The 20529-nt window shown below is 37.2% G+C and overlaps 1 protein-coding gene across 2 annotated transcripts in view; it reads left to right on the top strand.

The window, feature by feature from the left end:
* The first annotated feature begins 8842 nt into the window (after positions 1-8842).
* MINPP1 (multiple inositol-polyphosphate phosphatase 1) overlaps positions 8843-20529 on the top strand; it is a 32997-nt gene continuing 21310 nt past the window's right edge. The window contains exons 1-3 of one of the 2 annotated variants that reach the window (XM_019738757.2): positions 8843-9615; positions 12582-12779; positions 17505-17602. In XM_019738757.2, coding sequence (XP_019594316.2) covers positions 8982-9615; positions 12582-12779; positions 17505-17602 — 930 coding nt within the window. In that variant the 5' untranslated portion in view covers positions 8843-8981. The remainder of the gene's footprint in view (positions 9616-12581; positions 12780-17504; positions 17603-20529) is intronic. The other variant, XM_074339419.1, reaches the window with a different exon arrangement.

Here is a 20529-nt window from a genome sequence, read left to right as displayed (position 1 = left end):
ATTATACAAGTCTGTAGTAATTAGAAACATTAATTTTGACCACTTTGGAAAAGTTTTTAAACAAGTTAGAGAACATTGCCAAACAAGTGAAGCAGGCCTGCTGGACTGAAAATGAATTAGAAAAAAAAATGAAAATGGTAAAATAAAATTTTAACACATTCTTTTTGCTGTTTCTTTTCTTACATGTACTTTATTTTTCTTATTGAGAAGGCATTACAATAGAAAAGCAAAACGAGAATAAAGGACATAATTCTCCCTACGCATAGGTAATAACTTAACCCCTGGGTTCTGCTGCTTTCCTAAACATACACTCTTTCTGCTCTTCTGAATACAACCATCTTTTATCCTAAACAGCCCTGTCACTCCTTTCACTGGAGCTTTAACTTTCTTTGTTTCTGAGCTCCAAAGCCTGATGATGGAGAAGAGGAAAATCTGAAGGCTCAAAAAAGAGCATAGTTGAAAGAGGTAAAATGACTGAAATGAAACTTTCTGCTTTACAATTTTGTCTTGGGTTAATTCTGAGGCCTGAAAATTACCAAGGAGACACTCAGTAACTGTCAAATAAACGAACATATTTGTCAATAAGCAGAATTGGTTTAATACATGTCTATTTAATGTTCAATTTCTCGTAAGGATGTTATTTGTATCTTCAGAATAAAAATTTAAAATAGTGTCTTCAGCTCTTGACATTAGATAATGTGGGCACATACTTATCTCCTGCCTGGCACCTTTCTGACAAGTTTCTACTTTGTTATATCACAGTAAAACAACTACTCTGAGCTAACGAGCACCTTATCACTTTATACTTTCCTCACCTCCTCTATCTTGTGACATTTAATATTTTGTTTAACCCTAAGTACTCCAGTTATTGCTCATGTTAAGAACAGATACCTTATCACTGGGTTTTGATCTGAGGGCAGAAATTCCACTGTAGTCCGCTTAATGTAGTCCAAACCTTAAGAATCAAGAAAGACTTTTTTTTCTGGGGGGGGGGGGAAATGCCAGCCATCCCTTATTTATAATGCAAATCATCAAATACTTTTAGCCATTCTCCTTAAAAATTTTGAATTTCTTAAAACATGTTTTATTGTATTCATATGTAAGACAGAGAGAATAAATAAAAGTAGTCCAGTATTAAACACCACTGCTTTTTGCTTCAAAGAATATCCTCTAGATTTGCTGTTGTTTGCAAACCACATATACATTCAATATTCAAGTTGCATGAATAACAATTATAAAAATTTTTAATAATATTTGTGCCTAATTTACAATGTAGCAATGTTCTTATGAATAAGTTTTAATACAGAGAAATTTAAAAAAATGGATTCCATAAATTAAAAAAAAAAAGGATTCTTCTTTTAAGAACATCTAAGGTTCATTATGAATGTTCGACTTTCAAATACCCAACATAGAAATGGCTCATTGCCAATCGGTTTCCTAAATTCATGTCTGAACTACATCCAAGCTATCCTGAATAAACAATCCTAAAATCCTGAATATAGGGAATTGTCCAACCCAACATTTCTTTTTACCTTTTTTCTTTTCTCTGACTTTTATGTTCTTACTGATAACAATTACCCTTAATCTATCACAGAAAATATAAAAATAACTCCTGATTTGTCCATTCTTTCTGCACAATTACAACACCACTGTGTGACTTCAAATATATTATTTAACCTCAAAGAGCCTGTTTTCTCATCTGTAAAAGGGGATAATGGTACCTACCTGAAAAGATTGTAAGGATTTTTGAAATCAAGTATGAATAGCTTTTAGCACAATCCTTTGAATTTGGCAAATGCATTGTAAATGATAGTACTATCTACATTATTACTTTCATCAAAGTAAATGACTCTTCCCAAACCCGTAATCTTAACTGAATAATATAAAAATAATGTTTGTGATAAAACTGTTTTAAGGAAAAGAAACAGTGAGTTTGGAAGTAAATTTAGTCATTGCATTAGTGTTGTTTTGCTGCTATGACAAATTATGACAAACTTAATGGCTTAAAATAACAAACTGATTATCTACAGGTCTGGAGATCAGAAGTTTAAAATGGGTTGTCAGGGCTGTTTTCCTTCTGGAGGCTCTACAAGGAGAATCCAGATTCTTGCCTGTTTCAGCTTCTAGCTGCTGCCCATATTCCTTGGCTTGTGGTCCCTGCATCCCTCTGACCTCTGATTCTGTTCTCACATCACCGTCTCTCCCTCCGCTTTAGTCATCACCTTTTTTCACTCTGACCCTCTCGCCTCCTCTTATAATATGGGACCCTTGTGATTACATTGGGTCTACCAGATAACCCAGAATAATAGTTCCATCTCAAGATCCTTAACTTAATCACATTTTCAAAGCCCTTTTTCCCATATAAGGTTACATACCTACGAACAGGTTCCAGGGATTTGGACATGGACATAATTGGGGCCATTATTTAGCCTACCACAGCCTTTAAAAAATAATCAGGCCATTCAACCTTCTAGAAACTGCCCTGAAATTTCCCCAGAATCTACAGAAAACTTTCTATTTTCTCATTTTCCACTAATGAAATTTGTTTTTCTCCAGGTGTCACCACTTGATAAAAATAACAGTATTTATGATTCAATATGTTGTTTTACTGTTTTGGTTAATTATCAATGTTTTGACAAAACTGTTTATTACAGTTTCATGGTAAATGTGTATTGTGTGTTAAACAGTCTAAATTGAGAAGCAAACAACTTTATAATATTAGTTATATCTAAGGAGATGAGATTTTCTGTTATTCTCAATAGATGACTTCAGCAAAATCAGAAAATCATGAAAAGACATCCTAGGAGGTTCAGTGGGGTTATTTGGTACTTATCTCAATGAGGACGTTTTCTACAGAGAATAATAAAACACTGGTTTAAACAGTAAAGACATTTATTACCTTCGATCATAGGAAGCTCATAGTAGATATACTCTAGGTTTAATTCATCCACTCAATAGCATCATCAAGGACTCAGGTTCTTTCCACTTTCTGCCGTGTAATCTCACTGGGTTGACTTTGTTGTTAAGCTGTCTCCTCTCTGGTTGCAAGATGGCTGTAGCAGACCTACTCATCACATTTGGACTTGCTAATGTCTCGGGCAGTTGCTTCTGCCTTGTGTGTATCTTCCTCTCATATTTTAAGAATGAGGTTTTTTAGGGTTATATTTAAAAACATTGGCATCTCTGTGCTGTCAATCTCTTTCATCTTTCCAAATCATTAGTAGCATCTATTACAAACAAAATGTCTCTGTAAAATAGTTTATTTTAATAAAATTCAAGGACTATTTGCTGAGCGAGCTGGGGATTTTTAGTTCTGGGCTGGGGAGAGAGACTAGTGGAAGGTGAGAAGTTACTGGGGCTTAAGTCCAGTAGGAACAGAAGTTTAGAGCCAAGAGCAAACATTTTGAAGCAGGATTTCTTGGCCTCTCAGTTTTTCTTTTCCTCTTTCTTTTCTTTTCTTTCCTTCTTGTTTTCTTCCTTTCCTTTCTCTCTGTCTCTGTCTCTCTCTGTCTCTCTCTCTCTCTTTCTAACTCCTTACTTCTAAAAGATTTGTATTCTATAATTTGCCGTGGCTAAACTTTCTTAATGTCATATTCTAAATTGCCTCATTTAATCAATAAAGATTACTGCACCACCTTCACAATATCCATTTTAAGCATTTCATGTACTGAATACCATCTCCTTTCCTTCCAGAATATTTTATGGCTCAAGCTGTAATATTCCTTTGACTTGACAGGATTTCCAACTCATTGACCCTATAAAATGTTGATTGTTCATCATCCCATCATTTGTCTCTTTTTTAGAAACAAAAAACTCCCTAGAACTGTCCAGTAGACTGACCTTAATATCTCAGTGGCCAGAATTGAGTTACATGCTCTTTCCTAAACCAAAACTGGTAAGAAAAATACTTACTAGGGACTGGTTTAAACCAATCAAGATTTTTTCCTGCGATGGGGATTGAGAGATCTTCCTGACAGGTGAATACAGATTCCAAAGAAAAAGGAAGAATAAATGTTGGATGGTTAACCAAAGTAATTGCTATAGTATTATGTATAAAATTTATCCTTTTAGCTTCAGCTACAAGTGACAATTTTTGAAGTTACTGATAATATGTCAATAGTAGCGTAGGTATCAGGAAAATAAACACAATAATAGCTATGTTTCTATCAATCACATTCTAAAACCAGTTCTACTAAACCTTTATTGGATTTCTTTCGGTAAGGCATCTAACCTCTGTCTCGATTTCCACATCCACAACATAATATAAATATTGTTCTTCATATGTCATGGGAGAGCTGGAAAGATAATTACACTGCAATAAATGCAAAGCAATACCATTTCCACATTTTAGGTACCTACACTGCCTCTTTCTTCTATTTTCATTTATTCATTCATTCATACACCTTTTCAACAAATAGATGCTGACAGTCTACTTATTGGATGAATATTTGGGAATCAAAAAAGTTTCACAATGGTCGCTGCATCTAAGATATTAACCAATGAATGAATTAGCAGCAACTGCTTTATCTCTTGGAGTATAGAATCAGACAAGGCAGTGTAAGATGTAAGACAAGAAAGGTAAAGTTAGGTAATGAGGGGTGTTGTTTGTGGAACCATAATGGTTGCTTCAAGTGGAACGTGAATTGTCCTGTTTATTAAAATGTCTACAGCCAAGTGTGTGATTCCCCAGGTGCCTACATTGCTTTTCTAGCTTAGGTGTTGTTGGGTTTTAATATTTACTCATATATAATATAGGCAAAGCAACCAGATGGATTTATACTAAAACAAAACAGTGAACAAAAACTGAAAGAAGATTGGTTTATACATGTGCAACTGAGACAATATGAAATTAGCATTAATGGACTAAGTAAAAACCGGCTTTCTTGACAAAGAACCAATAAAGAAAGAACTTTTGTTCTGACAGTTCTCCATTCTTTGGAATGATAAGGAAATATTTATGGCTTTAAACTCAGCTAACCAATTTTAAAGATCCAATAGCTCAAAGAGATTTTTCAATTTTGGAATAAGATTTTAAACACAATTGCTATTATCCATGCTTGTTCTTGAGAAATACAAGGGAGAAGAGAGATTTTTACCAGGATGTGGAACTCATTATTTATGTTTGTGATGGGGTAACAATATGTTTTAGATTGAGGGGACTTCTGGAGGACGTTATGTTTCCGAGCAACAAAGGTGGCTTGTGCATAAAAATCATCATGGAACAGGACTAGAACATGAACAGCTATAGTTTCCCCCTATTTAAATGCGTGTAACACAGCATAGAAACATAGTAATATAAACTTACCATAATCTTGTATCTGGTTTCTCAAACAGTTCTGTGGATTTAGAACCAACAGTTGATGGGAAGGAAGAAGTCACAAAATCAAAGTCCTGGGATGTGTCAGGCCACTAGAAGAGAAGTTTTGTCATTGCAAAATAAGTCCCTTAGCAGAGTATAATAGAAAAGGTGAAACAGCAGGTCACCTCCATCTCTTTTGTGTGGTTCAATGAAGGTCTATTCATCAACTGAAACACAATTTAAACAATTCAGCTTAGCTTTGATATGCCAGGGAACCATGTAGTTGTTAGCTGTCAGTGATGGTGTGGTTCCTTTTGAGCAACAGTTATCGTGTAGTCTGTGGAGCTTGTGATCTATGCTGCCTCCACATTCAAGCAAGGTTGAAGGGACTACTGTTGAAGCATGGATCACTCCAGCCCTGTCCATACACGCAGACCATCTTTGTGTTGGCTTCTTCTTCTGCAATAAAAACAAATATGTAGTAAATCAATAACCGGCAAAGGCAAGATGAAACATTAGGGCAGTAAAATACTAGAGTTCAAAACTTCTTGGCATAGGCACAAACTTAGTTACTTAATGTAGTTGTGAGATAATAGATATCTATGAAAAACTGGCCACTTATTAGTCTACTTGATTAAAAGGGAAGCGATAATAAGAAGCACTTTAATTCTGCATAAGAAAGGTAACTGATATTTATTTAGGGCCAGGAATTATAGAAAGTCTTTATGTAAACTGTCTCATTTAATCCTCTCAATAATCCAATGACATTATCCCCACTCTACAGAATAAAACAAATTGAGGCAAAAGAGTTACCTTGCTCAAGATCTCACAGATCTTGATAATCAGTGATGAAGCTAGAATTCAAATACCATGAAGCATTAACTTCAGAAAGTGAATTCTTAATAGAGAGCTTACCCTTTCCCCCACAGAATTTAGCTTTTTCCTTTATTATTTCTTCACCTAAAAACCATCTTCTTTAATAACCTCTTTAAAAGTATAGTAGATAGCTGTAACTTAAAATACTGTATGTGACATCATGCAATCTTAAGAGTGGAATGCCTATTTTAGAAGTACTGTGAATAATTTGGCAAAAAATAATCTACCCTATTCTTTAAGGCAGTGGATTGATCAGAAAAGAAATTCTACTTAAGACAAATTAAAATAATGTAGAATAGAATTCAACTTTTTTCTTTTCTACTCTGAAAGACACAGCAAATTCAAGTCTTCCATTCTCAGTTGGACCCTCAGAGCTAATCATCCAACCTTTTACTTATTTGCTATTCCTCTCAGTTGCAAATCTAAGCCATCTGCACATTCCATAAGACTTAACTCCCATTCTCCCCATCTTTTCAATCTTGCCTCCTACGTCACTGAGAAAACTGAGGCCTCTGGGCTTGAAATCCATGAATTCTCTCCTGCTAGACTGACAAATGTACACATATTTGCATTCCATCCTCCCAATCTTCCCTCAGAAGATAAGGTCTCCTCTCCATCTGGTTCAAATTCTCTATCAGTGCTCTTGGTTCCATTCCCTGCCATGTATCTCTAAGGAACTTGAACCATTAATTTTCCATCATAGCTCTTGTGTTGTGACAGGTTTTTCAAATACATTGCTACCATGCCCATGACTTCTTACAAGGGAAGGCAACCCACGCATGGTCTTTGCTAAGGGGCAGCCATGTTTGCACCACGTAAATTCCTGTGTAATGATTGGACAACGTGGGCACCTATTTCAAAGGCTGGCCAGAGAATTAAGACATGGCCTGGAATCTTTTCAAAAGTGCTCACTGCTTTATGAATGAGAGACTCATTTATAAGTGAGATGAATGGATTTTTATTATTAGAGAAGTTTTGAAATGATCTTTGATGCATGTCTTGCCTGTGAACATCATTCACATCAATGTGGAAGTTAAGTTTACACTGTATAGTTGCCAGAGAGCAAAGCATGTTCATACAGGACTAACAAAAAATATTGAACATTACTAATGATAAAAATACTTATAGCAGCCTATTATATGAGTTTTAAATACATTATCTCTGATTCTCATAATAATCCTCCAATGTAGGATTTTCAGATAAGGAAACTAAAGGTCAGAGAACTTGGTAATGGTAACTTTACAAGGTCACTCAGTTAATGTGTGGCTGAGCTTAGTCTTGATCCAAAGCTTATGTACTTTTTGTCCTCTTTATACTATATCTGGCTTTTTCCTAGCAAAAAACATGAAGACATTGGTCAACTTTATCATTTGTCACCTTGACATCAAAATGATTGAAGTTGGTTTATGTAAGTATATGAACAACTTCAAATAAACAGATGAGTAATTAAAGGAAGGAAAATAAAACCAAGCCAGGGGCAAATTTAGTGCATAAGAACGTGTGCTATAGGTTTTGTAAGTAGACAAGGTTTCTAAAGATTGCTTCATTAGGACAGAGTGATGTCTTTAGGAAGACTTGGGAGCTGCAAGACTTGGTACCTTCTTCATTGGTTAATATTTAGAGGTACACCTTTGGACCAGAGACGCACTTATGGAGAAAAAGGGTAAAGAGGGAGATGACTTATGAAGAGCAATTTAATAGTGTCTTTGAAGGAAAAACTACACTTACAAAAACATGATCCAAACTTCCTCAAATTTGGATCACCATAGGACTTAATACTTCTCCCAACTGGCTTATCAAATGGGTTTCAAGTGGAGAAACCAAGGTATTGTTCAGTTATGATTTGAGGGTCAAAGATTCCGAGCAGTAAACAACCTATGAAAAACCTAGCTGCTGATTTGAGTATGTAATTACATGGGAGGAGAGTTTGGACTTGGAGTGGTGGTAGACAGCATGTTTGCTTCACACAGCAGATTAACTCATATTTAATAGTGGAGTAACTCTGTTGGGCCATGACTCAATGTGCCCGAGTTATCAGGATTGCTGTCTCTACTCTACGCCTTCGGCATCAACAAGCACAATACTTCTGGAATGCTGTCTCACTGATGTCAGCTTTGCTGGGTCAGGTCAAGAGACTACCAAAGATTCAGGAGTTAAATTTCCTGGAGAACTGAGCCTCTTTCCGAGCTCTTCTCTAAGTTATTGTATACTGTTTACTTTCCAACACTGATGGGCAAAAAACCTTGGGCTCCAGGAGGCGTGCTGGGGCAGGGCCCAGGGGTCTGCATTTCCAACAACCGCCTCAGGTGCATTTCATGCGGGTGGCTCAGGGACCACAGTTTGAAAAAGAGAAGGTGGTAAGAACGGTGCTACAAGAGTCAGCTGTTAAAAGGTGGCCTGTTTGTGCTGCTTGTTGGCCAAGGCTTATCCGGGCTTATTCACACCCTATAAAATTTAAGAAGCCGAAAGGCTTTGAGTCAGTCCCTGAGGCGCCTGCTATGAGGAAACTCGCCCCCGCTCCGGGACAGCAGAAGCCGGCTCCACCTAAGCCACAGGTCTCCGAAGCTCCACGGGTGTTTCTGCCAGCTTCACCTTAGCCACACGTCTACAGGGCGCCTCCGAGTTTCCCGCGGGGACGCAGGACCCTCCGCCATTCACTGCGGGCTCTGCACAGCCCAGCGCCAGCCACGCGCGGACAATACCGGGGAACGGGCCGGAAGCGCCCTCCGTTCCCGCCCCCTGCCCGCCGGAGCCGGAAGTCGGCTACTCCAGCGGGTACGCCGCCCTCCGGGGGCCGCAGCGCACCATGCTCCGGGGTCCCCGCAGCCTCCTCAGGGTCTCTGTAGCGCCCGCCGCGGCCCTGGCTGTGGCTCTGCTCTCGTCGGTCTCGCACTGCTCCCACCCGGAGCAGAAAGATCGTGAGGTCTCGCCGCTCAGCTCTTACTTCGGCACCAAGACTCGCTACGAGGATGCCATCTACAAGGATGCCAACTCCGAGGAGCCGCGGCAGGACCAGTACCTGCTGGAGGAGGCCTGCACCCCGGTGCAGCTGGTCGCTCTCATCCGCCATGGCACCCGCTACCCTACTGCCAAACAGATCCGCAAGCTGCGGCAGCTGCACGATCTGCTGCAGGCTCGCCGGGCGGGAGATAACAGGGCCGACGCCGGCGGCGGCAGAGACCTAGGCGCCGCGCTGGCCGACTGGCCGCTGTGGTACGAGGACTGGGTGGACGGGCAGCTGGTGGAGAAGGGACGGCAGGATATGAGACAGCTGGCACTACGCCTGGCCTCCCTTTTCCCGAATCTCTTTAGCCGCGAGAACTACGGCCGCCTGCAGCTTATCACCAGCTCCAAGCACCGCTGCGTGGAGAGCGGCGTCGCCTTCCTGAACGCGTTGTGGCAGCACTGCTACCCTGAGTTGCCGCTACCCGACGTCAAAGGTGACCACTCCGGCCGCTGGGCAAATGCCCTGCCTTGGTCCTAAGTCCCCCGCCGCCCTAAATCCTCACTCCCCCCATTCCGGCCCTCAGCCCTCCCCCAGATCCCGGACTTCTCCAATCCAGCCTTTCCTAACTTCCCTATGTCCCGGCCCCCCAGCCCTCGAGCCCCCATCCCATAGGATGTTCAGGACTTGGCTGTCTCCCTTCTCATTCATTCATTCATTCATTCATTCATTCATTCATTCATTCATTCATTCATTCATTCATGAACTTCGCATCTTCTACGAGCAGGACGTTGTAGTAGACCTTGGGGATCCAATAGGAAAGGAGACAGACGAGGGCAGTTTTTGATCATTCATTCCCCAATTGAATTGCCCCTTCTGAGCAACGAACCCTCCCTTTCCTCCCTCCGCGGCAGCTAGTTCTACAGCTTGGCACACTTTTAAATACAATCTAGGACTTGATTTCTCAGGCTTTGCTTCTGATCCTATTTGGATTTTCCTACTTAGGGATTTTTTTTCAGATGTTGGTTCTAGACCTTCCTCCTCTATTTTAGGAAGCTACTCTCAAAATTACTGTTCTGCTTTTTTCTCTGTTTTACTGTATGTACTATAGAATGACCCTTGTAGCTGTGGTCCATGGTCACACGCAGTACTTGACTATTTTATCCCATTACTCTTTTGCCAAAATTGAGAGGTCATCTGGTAGGGCCCATTTATTTTACAGGTGGAGCAGCTGAGCCCAAGAATATGCCTTGCTGATTTGCCCTTTATTTGAGGAGTAGAGTCAGGCCCAGAATCCACGTCTTCTGTTTTTTCCCAAATGGTGCTTCCTCCTCCCCCCCCTTAGAAAATATTTAATGCACACAGATAATAATAATAGCAAACACTTAGTACCTACTATGTGCCAGGCATGCCGCACATTTATTTCACCAAATCCTTACAACAGCTCACTGAGGTTGATAGTATTTTCCCCCTAACCAAGAAAAAAACTGAGACACAGAAATACTAGATTGTCTAATTTCTTGTAGCTAGGTATGTATCCAGGTCCCTTAACCATTACACTGTGTAGGGTCCATTTGTCCTGTAACTTAAGCATAACAATAAAAACATGTAACATTTTTGTGCCAGAGAAATGATCAAGTGTTAAATACTTTCTTGATCAGTTTTAAGGTCAGAGTCGAGGTGAGACATCATTTAGCCCAATGAAAAATGAAGTAGCCAATTTGTCATTTCTCCAAAAGCATCCTTAAGCAGTTCAATTATCTCCAAGGTTCTCCCATTGATTGTGTGTCATGTTACTTCTCTGTGGGTAATTCAGTTGCCTGTTTGCTGACTTGTGTTTTCTCACTTGTTGAATTGTGCTTTTTAATCATAGCTAGGCCTTTTCCATTAATGTGAGTGAAAATTCCCCACGAATCTGTTAAAATAACTGAATGTGGAAAGTAGAACATGCTTCACTAGCACAATATATATAGTTTGCCCTCAGATGGCATTGTGGGGATTTACATTTGTCTGGAAGTACAAAGCTAGGGATCAGGATAATTCAGGATAAGCCTGCCATTTTCAGTCTCAGATTAAACTCTTTGCCTAGCTACTTCATTATTATCTATAGACAACTGTTTTGCCTGTTGTGTACATCTGGACTTTTGAGGGAGGCCACTGAATTAGATTTTGTATTATTACTGAAATAGAACAATGCCTTCGTTTCTGTTTAAAGAGCAGCAGTAATTAGATAATAGCAAGGATGAAACAGATCCACTTGGGAAATCATATCTTGAGACCACAAAAAGATGGCAGATGACAAAAATTGCTTATTTTCCTAGTTAAGATGTTTTCTTACGAACTATAATCGGCAATTAAAGTGGGCAGAATTATCCATTGAAATGGTCACACACACACACACACACACACACTTAACATATTTTTCTACACACATCCAAAGCAAAATGGTATAGCTAGATTTAATTTTTTCATATACAGAAATAGTATACTTGGTGTTCTTTTCATGGTAAACTATTGGAGAAATGGTTGAAAGTTGTGTGTTTTAAATATAACTCTGAAAAAACTTAAAAGACACTCCTATAGTGGAAGCATGATTATGAATGCTGTTCCAATACATATTTGTTGCCACATTGGGGAAGTAATGTAACTTAATTAAATTCTAAATGGAAATTGTCTGAGAGCTTCAGTTAGAAAAATAAACCAAATCAGAAATACTTTAACACAATAAAATACAAAAGTGTTCATGTATTTTGTGCTATTGTCAGTAGTTTTTGTCCAAAGCAGAGTCTTTTGTAAAGTAACACGGGATTGGGAAAGTTAATTGAAAAAATAAAATACTCTATTTAGATTTTGGCTTAACGTAGTAAAACAGATTCAATCTGTTGAATTATCTCTCACCTTGTAATTAGAAACTTTGCTAATTTTTAGTTTGTTTGTCAAGTTTTTGTGCCTGACAGAAGCAGTACTCACATATTTTTGTACCTTTTATGACATTTATGTCTAATTAGTTTTTTATCATTACATGTTTATATATTATATATTATATAATAAATTATATAAGTTATATATAATATATTGTAAATATGTATATTTATTATATAATAATTTTAAAATTTATTATAAAATTTTTATTTTAAGGCACCATTCATTTACCTTTATTATGTATCATTGCTATAACACATTTTATTTTATCTTTGATATTCAGTTTCTTTAGTCTTTTGCATATATTCATGAATTACATATGGGGAATAATTTTGTCTTATGTCTTTCTTAAATAATCTGTGCTTATTTCAAACATGCCAGTGAATAAATAGGTTTATAGTGTTCCTTTTCACACTTGAAACAAAATTTTCAATAATTTTAAACTCATTTATGTCAATTATATATATAATATACTATGTATGTATATATATGCATATGTATATATACACACACACACATATGTAATTTTTTCCCTTTCAGAGATGGCGTGTGGACCACCAAGAATTAATGATAAACTAATGAGGTTTTTTGATCATTGTGAGAAGTTTTCAAGTGAAGTGGAAAACAGTGATACAGCTCTTTATCATGTAGAAGCCTTCAAAACTGGACCAGAAATGCAGAACATTTTAAAAAAAGTTGCAGCTACTTTGCAAGTGCCAGTCAACAGTTTAAACGCAGGTAATGTGCCTATTGTCTTTCATTTGAACTCTGAACTAGTTTTTGAACTCTGAAAATGAAAAAATACGGAAGCATAAAGTTATTCCTTTTAAAGACCCACAGTTGATTTTACATTAAGAAAATAATATGTTCTAGGTCAAAATTGTACACCTAATGCTTACTATTTTTATGTTCACATCTTCTTTGAGTTTTATGTAAATTAATGTACAAGAATCTTGCTATATCCTAGAACTTTTTTTTTTTGAGGACAGAGGTATATAGAGCTTCAACTCTAAGCATTATTTATAGAACAAAAAGGATCTTTTCTGTGTTATCTCCTCATAAAGTAACACAAATGGAAGGTCATATAAATTCTTTAGCTTTGGAAACAGTTCAGAAGTACACGTTAATGTTTTGAAAGTGATAAATTTTAGAAAGTGAAAAGCAAAGTAATGTGGGTTTTTCTGAGGCTTTAACCCTAAAGATGCTGAGAAAATGAGCCGTCGTGTCTGTCATAAGGTGTTGCAATGGAGACAGGCTGACTTCAGTTTATCATGCATCCTGAGACACTTGAGGGTGAAAGTGGCACTATTATGCTGGGAAAACATGTGGTCACCTAGAAGTGGGAAATTTAAAAAATAAGATTTTTTTCCTGTTTTCTATGAATTATAATGCACAGAGTTGATATTGACGGATCGATGTACAAAGATTATGGATTTCATTATATTGTAAATAAATTTGCAAAACACTAGAAGTAGGGGATGTTAGAGGAAAAAAAGTAGACTGGAATCTGTCAATCATAGAGCCTGAATACTTTATGAGGATTAAAAAAGTGAAGATGCCTAGACTAGCATTTAAAATGGAATTTTTTTCTCTTTCCCCAAACTGGTTGTACATTGGGGTCACCTGAGGAGCTTTAAAAATTATTTATTTTTTGGGGAAATAACTCAAGCATATAGATAATAAAGGTTAATACAATGAATATCAACTCAGTTTTATCAAATTTTAACATTATGCTTCAATCAGTTGCTTTTAATATACATATTGAGGTCTCTTGGTCCTTTTGCAGAATCATTTATCTTCTCCTCAGAAGTAACTATTGTCATGAACTGAGCATTTAAACCATCCCATGCCAACTTTTTTGTTTCTTTTTCTGTATATAAATGGGATATTGTTTTGAAGATTTTTAAACATTTAGCAATGGTATGAAACTGTATGATACCAGTCTGAAATTTTATTATAATTTTGTGTTTTTTATTTAATGTGTGTAATTTTAGTACTACATTTTAAATTCATGTAATAATTTCCTAATTATATCAGTATCTAGCCATTATTCTGTTAGTGGGCATTTAGATTGTTGAAGATTTTTTTTTTTAACTATTTTTAGTCTTTAAATGAACAAGGATTATTTGTATTTTACTGATGGGGTAATTGAGAGCAACTTCTTTTTGGAGGCAATGTAAGGTAAGCATAGTGGTTAAAATCATGGGTTCTGGAACTGGAGTATTTGTATTTACTATTGATTAACGGTGATCTTCGGCAAGTTCCTAACATCTCTTTTCCATAGTTCCTTTCTCTGTAAAATGAGTATAGGAATTGTACCTACCTTATAAGATTATTGCAAAGATTATATGAGATTAATTTATGCAAAGCATTGGCACAGTACCTGGCACACAGTAACTGCCCCAAAATATTTTAGCTATTTAAATACCTTTATTTATTTTTTAAACATAGAGAGGTGATACCTTATATATTTTCTGTAACTTTTTATTTAGCAATATATCTGTCTCTTAAATTCTATGTTATTTCTTAGGATTTATGATTTAATTTCAAGGTCAATGCTAGTTAACTTATTTAACCCATCATCAAATTTTACTGGTGACGGGGCCATCCCGGTGGCTCAGGCGGTTGGAGCTCCGTGCTCCTATCTCCAAAGGCTGCCAGTTCGATTCCCACATGGGCCAGTGGGCTCTCAACCATAAGGTTGCCGGTTCAACTCCTCGAGTCCCGCAAGGGATGGTGGGCTGCGCCCCCTGCAACTAGCAGCGGCAACTAGACCTGGAGCTGAGCTGCGCCCTCCACAACTGAGATTGAAGGGACAACAACTTGACTTAGAAAAAAGTCCTGAAAGTACACACTGTTCCCTAATAAAGTCCTATTCCCCTTCCCCAATAAAATCTTTAAAAAAAAAAAAAAATTTTTACTGGTGAAAGGGGCTGGAGCTGTTACAGTCCAAATTCTTTTTATAGGAAATCATTTTCCTACTGAGGTTTTTCTTAGTTTCTAACTCTTCCATATAATAGTACAAGGAACATTCTTATAGTCTGGTTTTTGCATTTAAGACTTTATAAGATAAATAATTATAGGTGGGAGTTGTAGGGTTAAGGAGGGTGAATATTTTACATCTTGACATGCTTCCAAATGGTTCTTTGAAAATGTAGAAAAATTTATATCAATAATGTTCATTTTCCCCTATTTTATCCAACAGTGGATATTAGTAATTTTCATTTTTGCCAATTTGATTAATGAAAAATGGTGTCTAGCTTTAATTTGTATTTCTTTGATACTTGTGAAGGTGAACATCTTTTCATGTTTATTAGCTATTTTCATTCCTTCTGAGAATTGCCTCTTTGTAACCTTGCCCATTTTCTATTGTATTATTATTATTTTAAATTGCTCATAGGTATCCTTTATGTGTTATGGATATATTAATTATATATTCTTTAATTTTGCTTGACAAAGGGTAAATCCTTTGCCTATTGTATTTTGCTAACATTTTCTCTGAATTTATTGTGGTTTTTTTAAGTCTCTGTATGGTGCCTTTACTTGTACAGAAGGTTATATCTCATATAGCCACATTTGTCTTTCCGTTATGGCTTCCAAGTGTTGTATTTTGCCTAGGAATCCTCTTTTAACCCAAGATTACAGTATTTTCCTATGTCTTTATCGTTTAATTTTTAAATCTCTAAATCATATAAATATTTTTGAGGCTCCAGAAATTGACCAGATGTCAGAATGTTCTAACAGATGCATCAGAGCCATAACTCATCATAAAAGATTGTCTAAACTACCTATTTTGCAGGTGGGAAAATTGAGACCCAGATTACCTAGGTGACTTGCCCAGGATAATTAGTAGCAGATTCAGGTCTCATAGCTTCATTTGTCATCTTACGCTTTTTCTTTACTAGTACTTCAGAGATATTTTTGGTGAAATTTTTTTCAGTCAACTCCTGTCCAGTAAAGAATATACCATATGAACTGACTTTTCATAGTTTCAGAACTAGAATTTCAAGTGTGAGAAACCAGGACCTTTCTTCAAATATACATGATACTTATAAGCTACTCTATTACATTCGATATTAGGATTATAAGCCCTTTCATTTATATAAGCACAGTTTTTAAGTGGCTTTTATGTATATTCCCAATTAAATATTCTATTTGTACAGCTTCAGGGAAGTTCTTCAAACTCAAAACTAGTGCCAAAAGCATATAAAATCAATTACTTATTTGCCCTGTTATACTTGGGAAAGACGAAAGACAGTGACATTGAAAATCAAGGCAATGAAGGCAACCCCTGCAGTTTGACTTCTTTCTCTGTAGCATTAAATATCACCCACTTGCCGTTGACTGGAGAGCAGTAATTTTATTTGGTACTGACAGACGCTTCCTTTTATAGCCTAAGTACTCATTCCCTTATCCCTTCTCTTTAAAACCCACATGTATTTAAAAGTAATGTAATCAGCTAATGAGCAATGTAAAAATCCCAAATAATTTATTCTGAAATCCACTCCTGATTGGGCAGCCAAGTTTGAAAAACTGATGCTGTTACCAACCTCTCCCTTCTTCAGTGTGTAATTTTTTTTGTTTGTGTGCTCCTCTCCTTGACCCTTTGTTTCTCCTTTCTCCTGACCCCTCACTTACTCTAACCTCTATACGCTCTCTACCTTATATAGTCTTCTCCCCTTTTATATCCTTCTCTTTGTACTTGCTTCTTCTTAATAGTTATAATACGAATTGTTGTGTAGCTCAAAGAACTGTTCAATAAATGTGTTTTGCTATTTCTAATTTTCAAGTTGAGGACTAAAACCTTTTATACTTTTTACCTCTCCTTCTCCAACCCTCTAAAATTAACAAAATCAAGTTATGATTTATATAGTAAGCCCTTGCATTAAACTTTTTAAGGGTTTGGTAGGCAGAGGTACTCACAACAAACATACTACTTTTAAAAACAAACTTACCGTTTTATTACCGTTTTTCAGAGAGAAAATTTTTTAGTTCATTGGACTGAAATTTATACCTCCTCATGGTTTCTTCCTGATAGTTGCACTGCTTCCCTTTTGGGATGTAGAGAGTAAGTCTTAATTCTTTGATAGCCAAGAAGAAACTGAATAGTATTCTCTCCAAACTAAATACTAGGGGTGCCGAAAAATGTATACAAGTAGACACTTTGTTCAGCGTTGCTCAAGCAGTAGTTCGCCATAATCAGAAGTGTCTGGACACTGATGGTAACTACTTTGAGCACCTCTTGTAATTGCAGAAATCAAACGTGACTTGTATTCATCTTTTGTTATCGGTATATATTGAGTATTACAATTTTAATACAGTTTTCTTTTCTTAAAATGTATATATATATATTTTTTTGTCATCTGTGTATCCATTTCTTCAACGCTGCCATGGCATTCTGTAGATATTTAGCCTTTGGAAAATTGCAGTAAATAGTAACCCACAGATTTTACCTTTTTTCAGATTTAATTCAGGTAGCTTTTTTCACCTGTTCATTTGACCTGGCAATTAAAGGTGTGAAATCTCCTTGGTGTGATGTTTTTGACACAGATGATGGAAAGGTAAGTATTACTTTTGCAGTTTCTTTGCTTTTCTTGTGTGATTTTTGTTGTTACTTGAAGCAGCTACTCAAAAAATCAGCACAGTAGGGAACGTTAACTGTCTTTGACTAACTCATAATTTTCCTTCTGTGAATGGAGATTGATTGTTAAGATAGGGCCTGCCTACTTGTGACTAATGGGGGTTCATAAAACTCTAGAAAACATTCTTCCATTGTGATTTGATTTCTAGGTCCACCCAGTTAAAAACCTTTTTAACTTAACATCAGATTTTGCTGCTGGAAAGGATTGCAGAGCTAATATAATCCCAATTCTTCTTTTTATAGGAAGCCAAAGCTCAGGGAGAATGAATGGTTTTCCAAATACCTATTTCTTTTAGAGCAGTGTTCATGATAAATTGAGTTCTATGTTCTACCTGGTGATGGCAATAATTCTTCTACAGTTTCTGTCTGCCTACTTCATTTTTTTTCTTCTTTATTCATATGGCTTCTTTGTAGACTTTTAGACTCTAGAAAAAGAAGGGCAGACAGCCCTCTGGTGACTTTGAGGGAGGCGAATTCTGGTCAATTCTGGCATGTTGGGAGCCAGAGAGATGGGGTAGGAGGGTGTTGTTTCCTTAAGCCTTGAGGATCATAGCAATAGAGAGAATTCTGGTGGATGATAGTAGGATGTTTCTGTATGTACGGATCATTCAGGAATATGGGCTTTTGAAACTTTAGTCATCCCTTGCATACATGTGAAACCTTCAATATTCCATATGAAAATCAATTATTAACCTCAAAATTTAACTTCAAATTTTGAAAAGCAGTGTATTATTTGCCAGATAGAAAGAAGCAGGCATTTAAGCTATGAGCTAATGTACAAGGTCAGACAATTAAGTTTACGAACTCATCCTAGAAAAATTGCTACATACCTCATTGCTGAATATCACTACGGTCACCTTCAAAGTACTCCCCTTGGGAAGCTATGCACCAATGCCAGCGCCTAGTCCACCCTTCAAAACAAGTTTGGAACTCTTTCTAGAATGGCCATAAGAGCTGTCGTCCTATTGCCCTTTATATCCTAAATGTCATCAAAATGTCTTCCTTTCAATATTTCCTTTCTCTTCAGGTAAAGAAAGAAGTCATTGAGGGCCAGGTCAAGTGAGTAGGGAGGGTGTTTCAATACAGTTATTTGTTGACTAGCTAAAAACTCCCTCACAGACAGTGCCCTGTGAACTGGTGCACTGTCGTGATGTAATAGCAATAAACTGTTGGCGAAAAGTTCAGGTTGTCTAACTTTTGCATGCAGCCTTTTCAGCATTTCCAAATAGTAAACTTGGTTCACTGTCCAGTTGATACAAATTCAAAATGAATAATCCCTCTGATATAAAAAATGTTTAGCAACAAGTTCGCAAACTTAATTGTCAGACCTTGTACATTTGGAGTTAAACGAGTGCTTTATTTTATTACTCAAAGACATAAGTGGCCAGCAACAGGATGAAAGGTGATTTCACTTGGGTATTGTGCCAGTAGGGGACTAGGGCTTAGCGGGTGAGTTGGAAGAAGGGGAAAGGAGTTTTAATGGATGATTGCTCTAGGATGCAGAGCACCAGCAGTAATAGGTATATTGTATTTCCTCTCTGTGATCCTTCCTGAGGATCTGCTTTTTCTCTGTCTCAAGTATCCAACACCCTTCTCATCTCCTTTAAGTGTCCATAAGTCATCACTTCAGAAACTTCCTGGCTTACCCTCTTTTGAAATGTCCTGTGCTTAGAATGATCAAAGTGAAGTGGGCACAATTAATAATTATGCTAGTATAGGTATAGACTGAGACTTATGGTCACTATTCACATTTGTGTCAAAAAACCTCACCTCTTTTTTCTCGCTACCCAGATTGCTCTAGGGAAGAAAGCCCATAAACAAAATTGAAGTAATTTTCAGTATTGTATAAATTCTGGGTGTTGGCAAAAGGGAAATTTACCTTTTAACAGAAGAACAACCTATTTGTCCAACAACTGTAGTTGTTGGAGTATTTGGCATGTGCTCACCTGGTCACCTGCTATCTGCCCATGTACTATTCTGAGTAGCTATGTCCATGTGATGTGGTCCCTTACTTCTGAATACTGACAACTTCTGGTTTAAGCCATTTACCCTGAAGTAAAGGTACACATCTCAGATCATAACCAGCCTCTCTTTATTCATCTCATTGCCTACTTGTACTTCCTTCCCTTTCACTATCTGAATCCCTGTCCTTTCAAAAATTGTACTCTCATTTTTTGTCTTCTTTTTCTCTTCCGGGAGGTAGTTTGATATACCACAAAAACTCTGAAAATCATGGTCTGGGTTAGAGTAATACTTAAACTTTCTGTGCCTTGATTTTGTTATCTATTGAAAGATGGAGCTATTAGGTGACACAGGAACACCCCTGTAACTGTAAGATTCTATGCTACTTGTCATTTTCTTTTCCTCCCCTTTCTTTGTCAGATTATCCTTTTATCCCTTTATTGCTTATGAATGCCTCTTTCTCCCCCACAACTTATTTTGAAAATTTTCAAACTAACCGAAGTTGTTAAGAATAACATAATGAACATTCATGTCCTTTACCTATGTTCACCAGTTGTTAACCTTTTCTGCCACATTTGCTTTTTGCTATATATATTACTTTCCTATTGGTGCTGTAATGAATTCAGACTTAGTGGCTTCAAACATCACAAGTTTATTATCTCACAGTTCCAGAACTCAGAAGTCCAAAATGAATCTTCCAGGGCTAAAATCAACGTAGCAGCAAGACTGTCTTCTTTCTGGAGGCTTTAGGGGAAAATCCATTCCTTGCCTTTTCCAGCCTTCCGAGGCCACCTGCATTTCGTGTATCACTTCGACCTCTGTTTCCATGGTTATATCTTCTCTGACTGTGCTTCCTGCCTACTTCTTATAAGGGTCCTTGTGATT

The sequence above is a fragment of the Rhinolophus sinicus genome, linkage group LG07, assembly GCF_036562045.2.
Source record: "Rhinolophus sinicus isolate RSC01 linkage group LG07, ASM3656204v1, whole genome shotgun sequence".
In the NCBI taxonomy this organism is placed as follows: Eukaryota; Metazoa; Chordata; class Mammalia; order Chiroptera; family Rhinolophidae; genus Rhinolophus; species Rhinolophus sinicus.
Note: the sequence above shows the minus strand (reverse complement) of the source record. Positions and strands in the feature narration are given on the sequence as shown.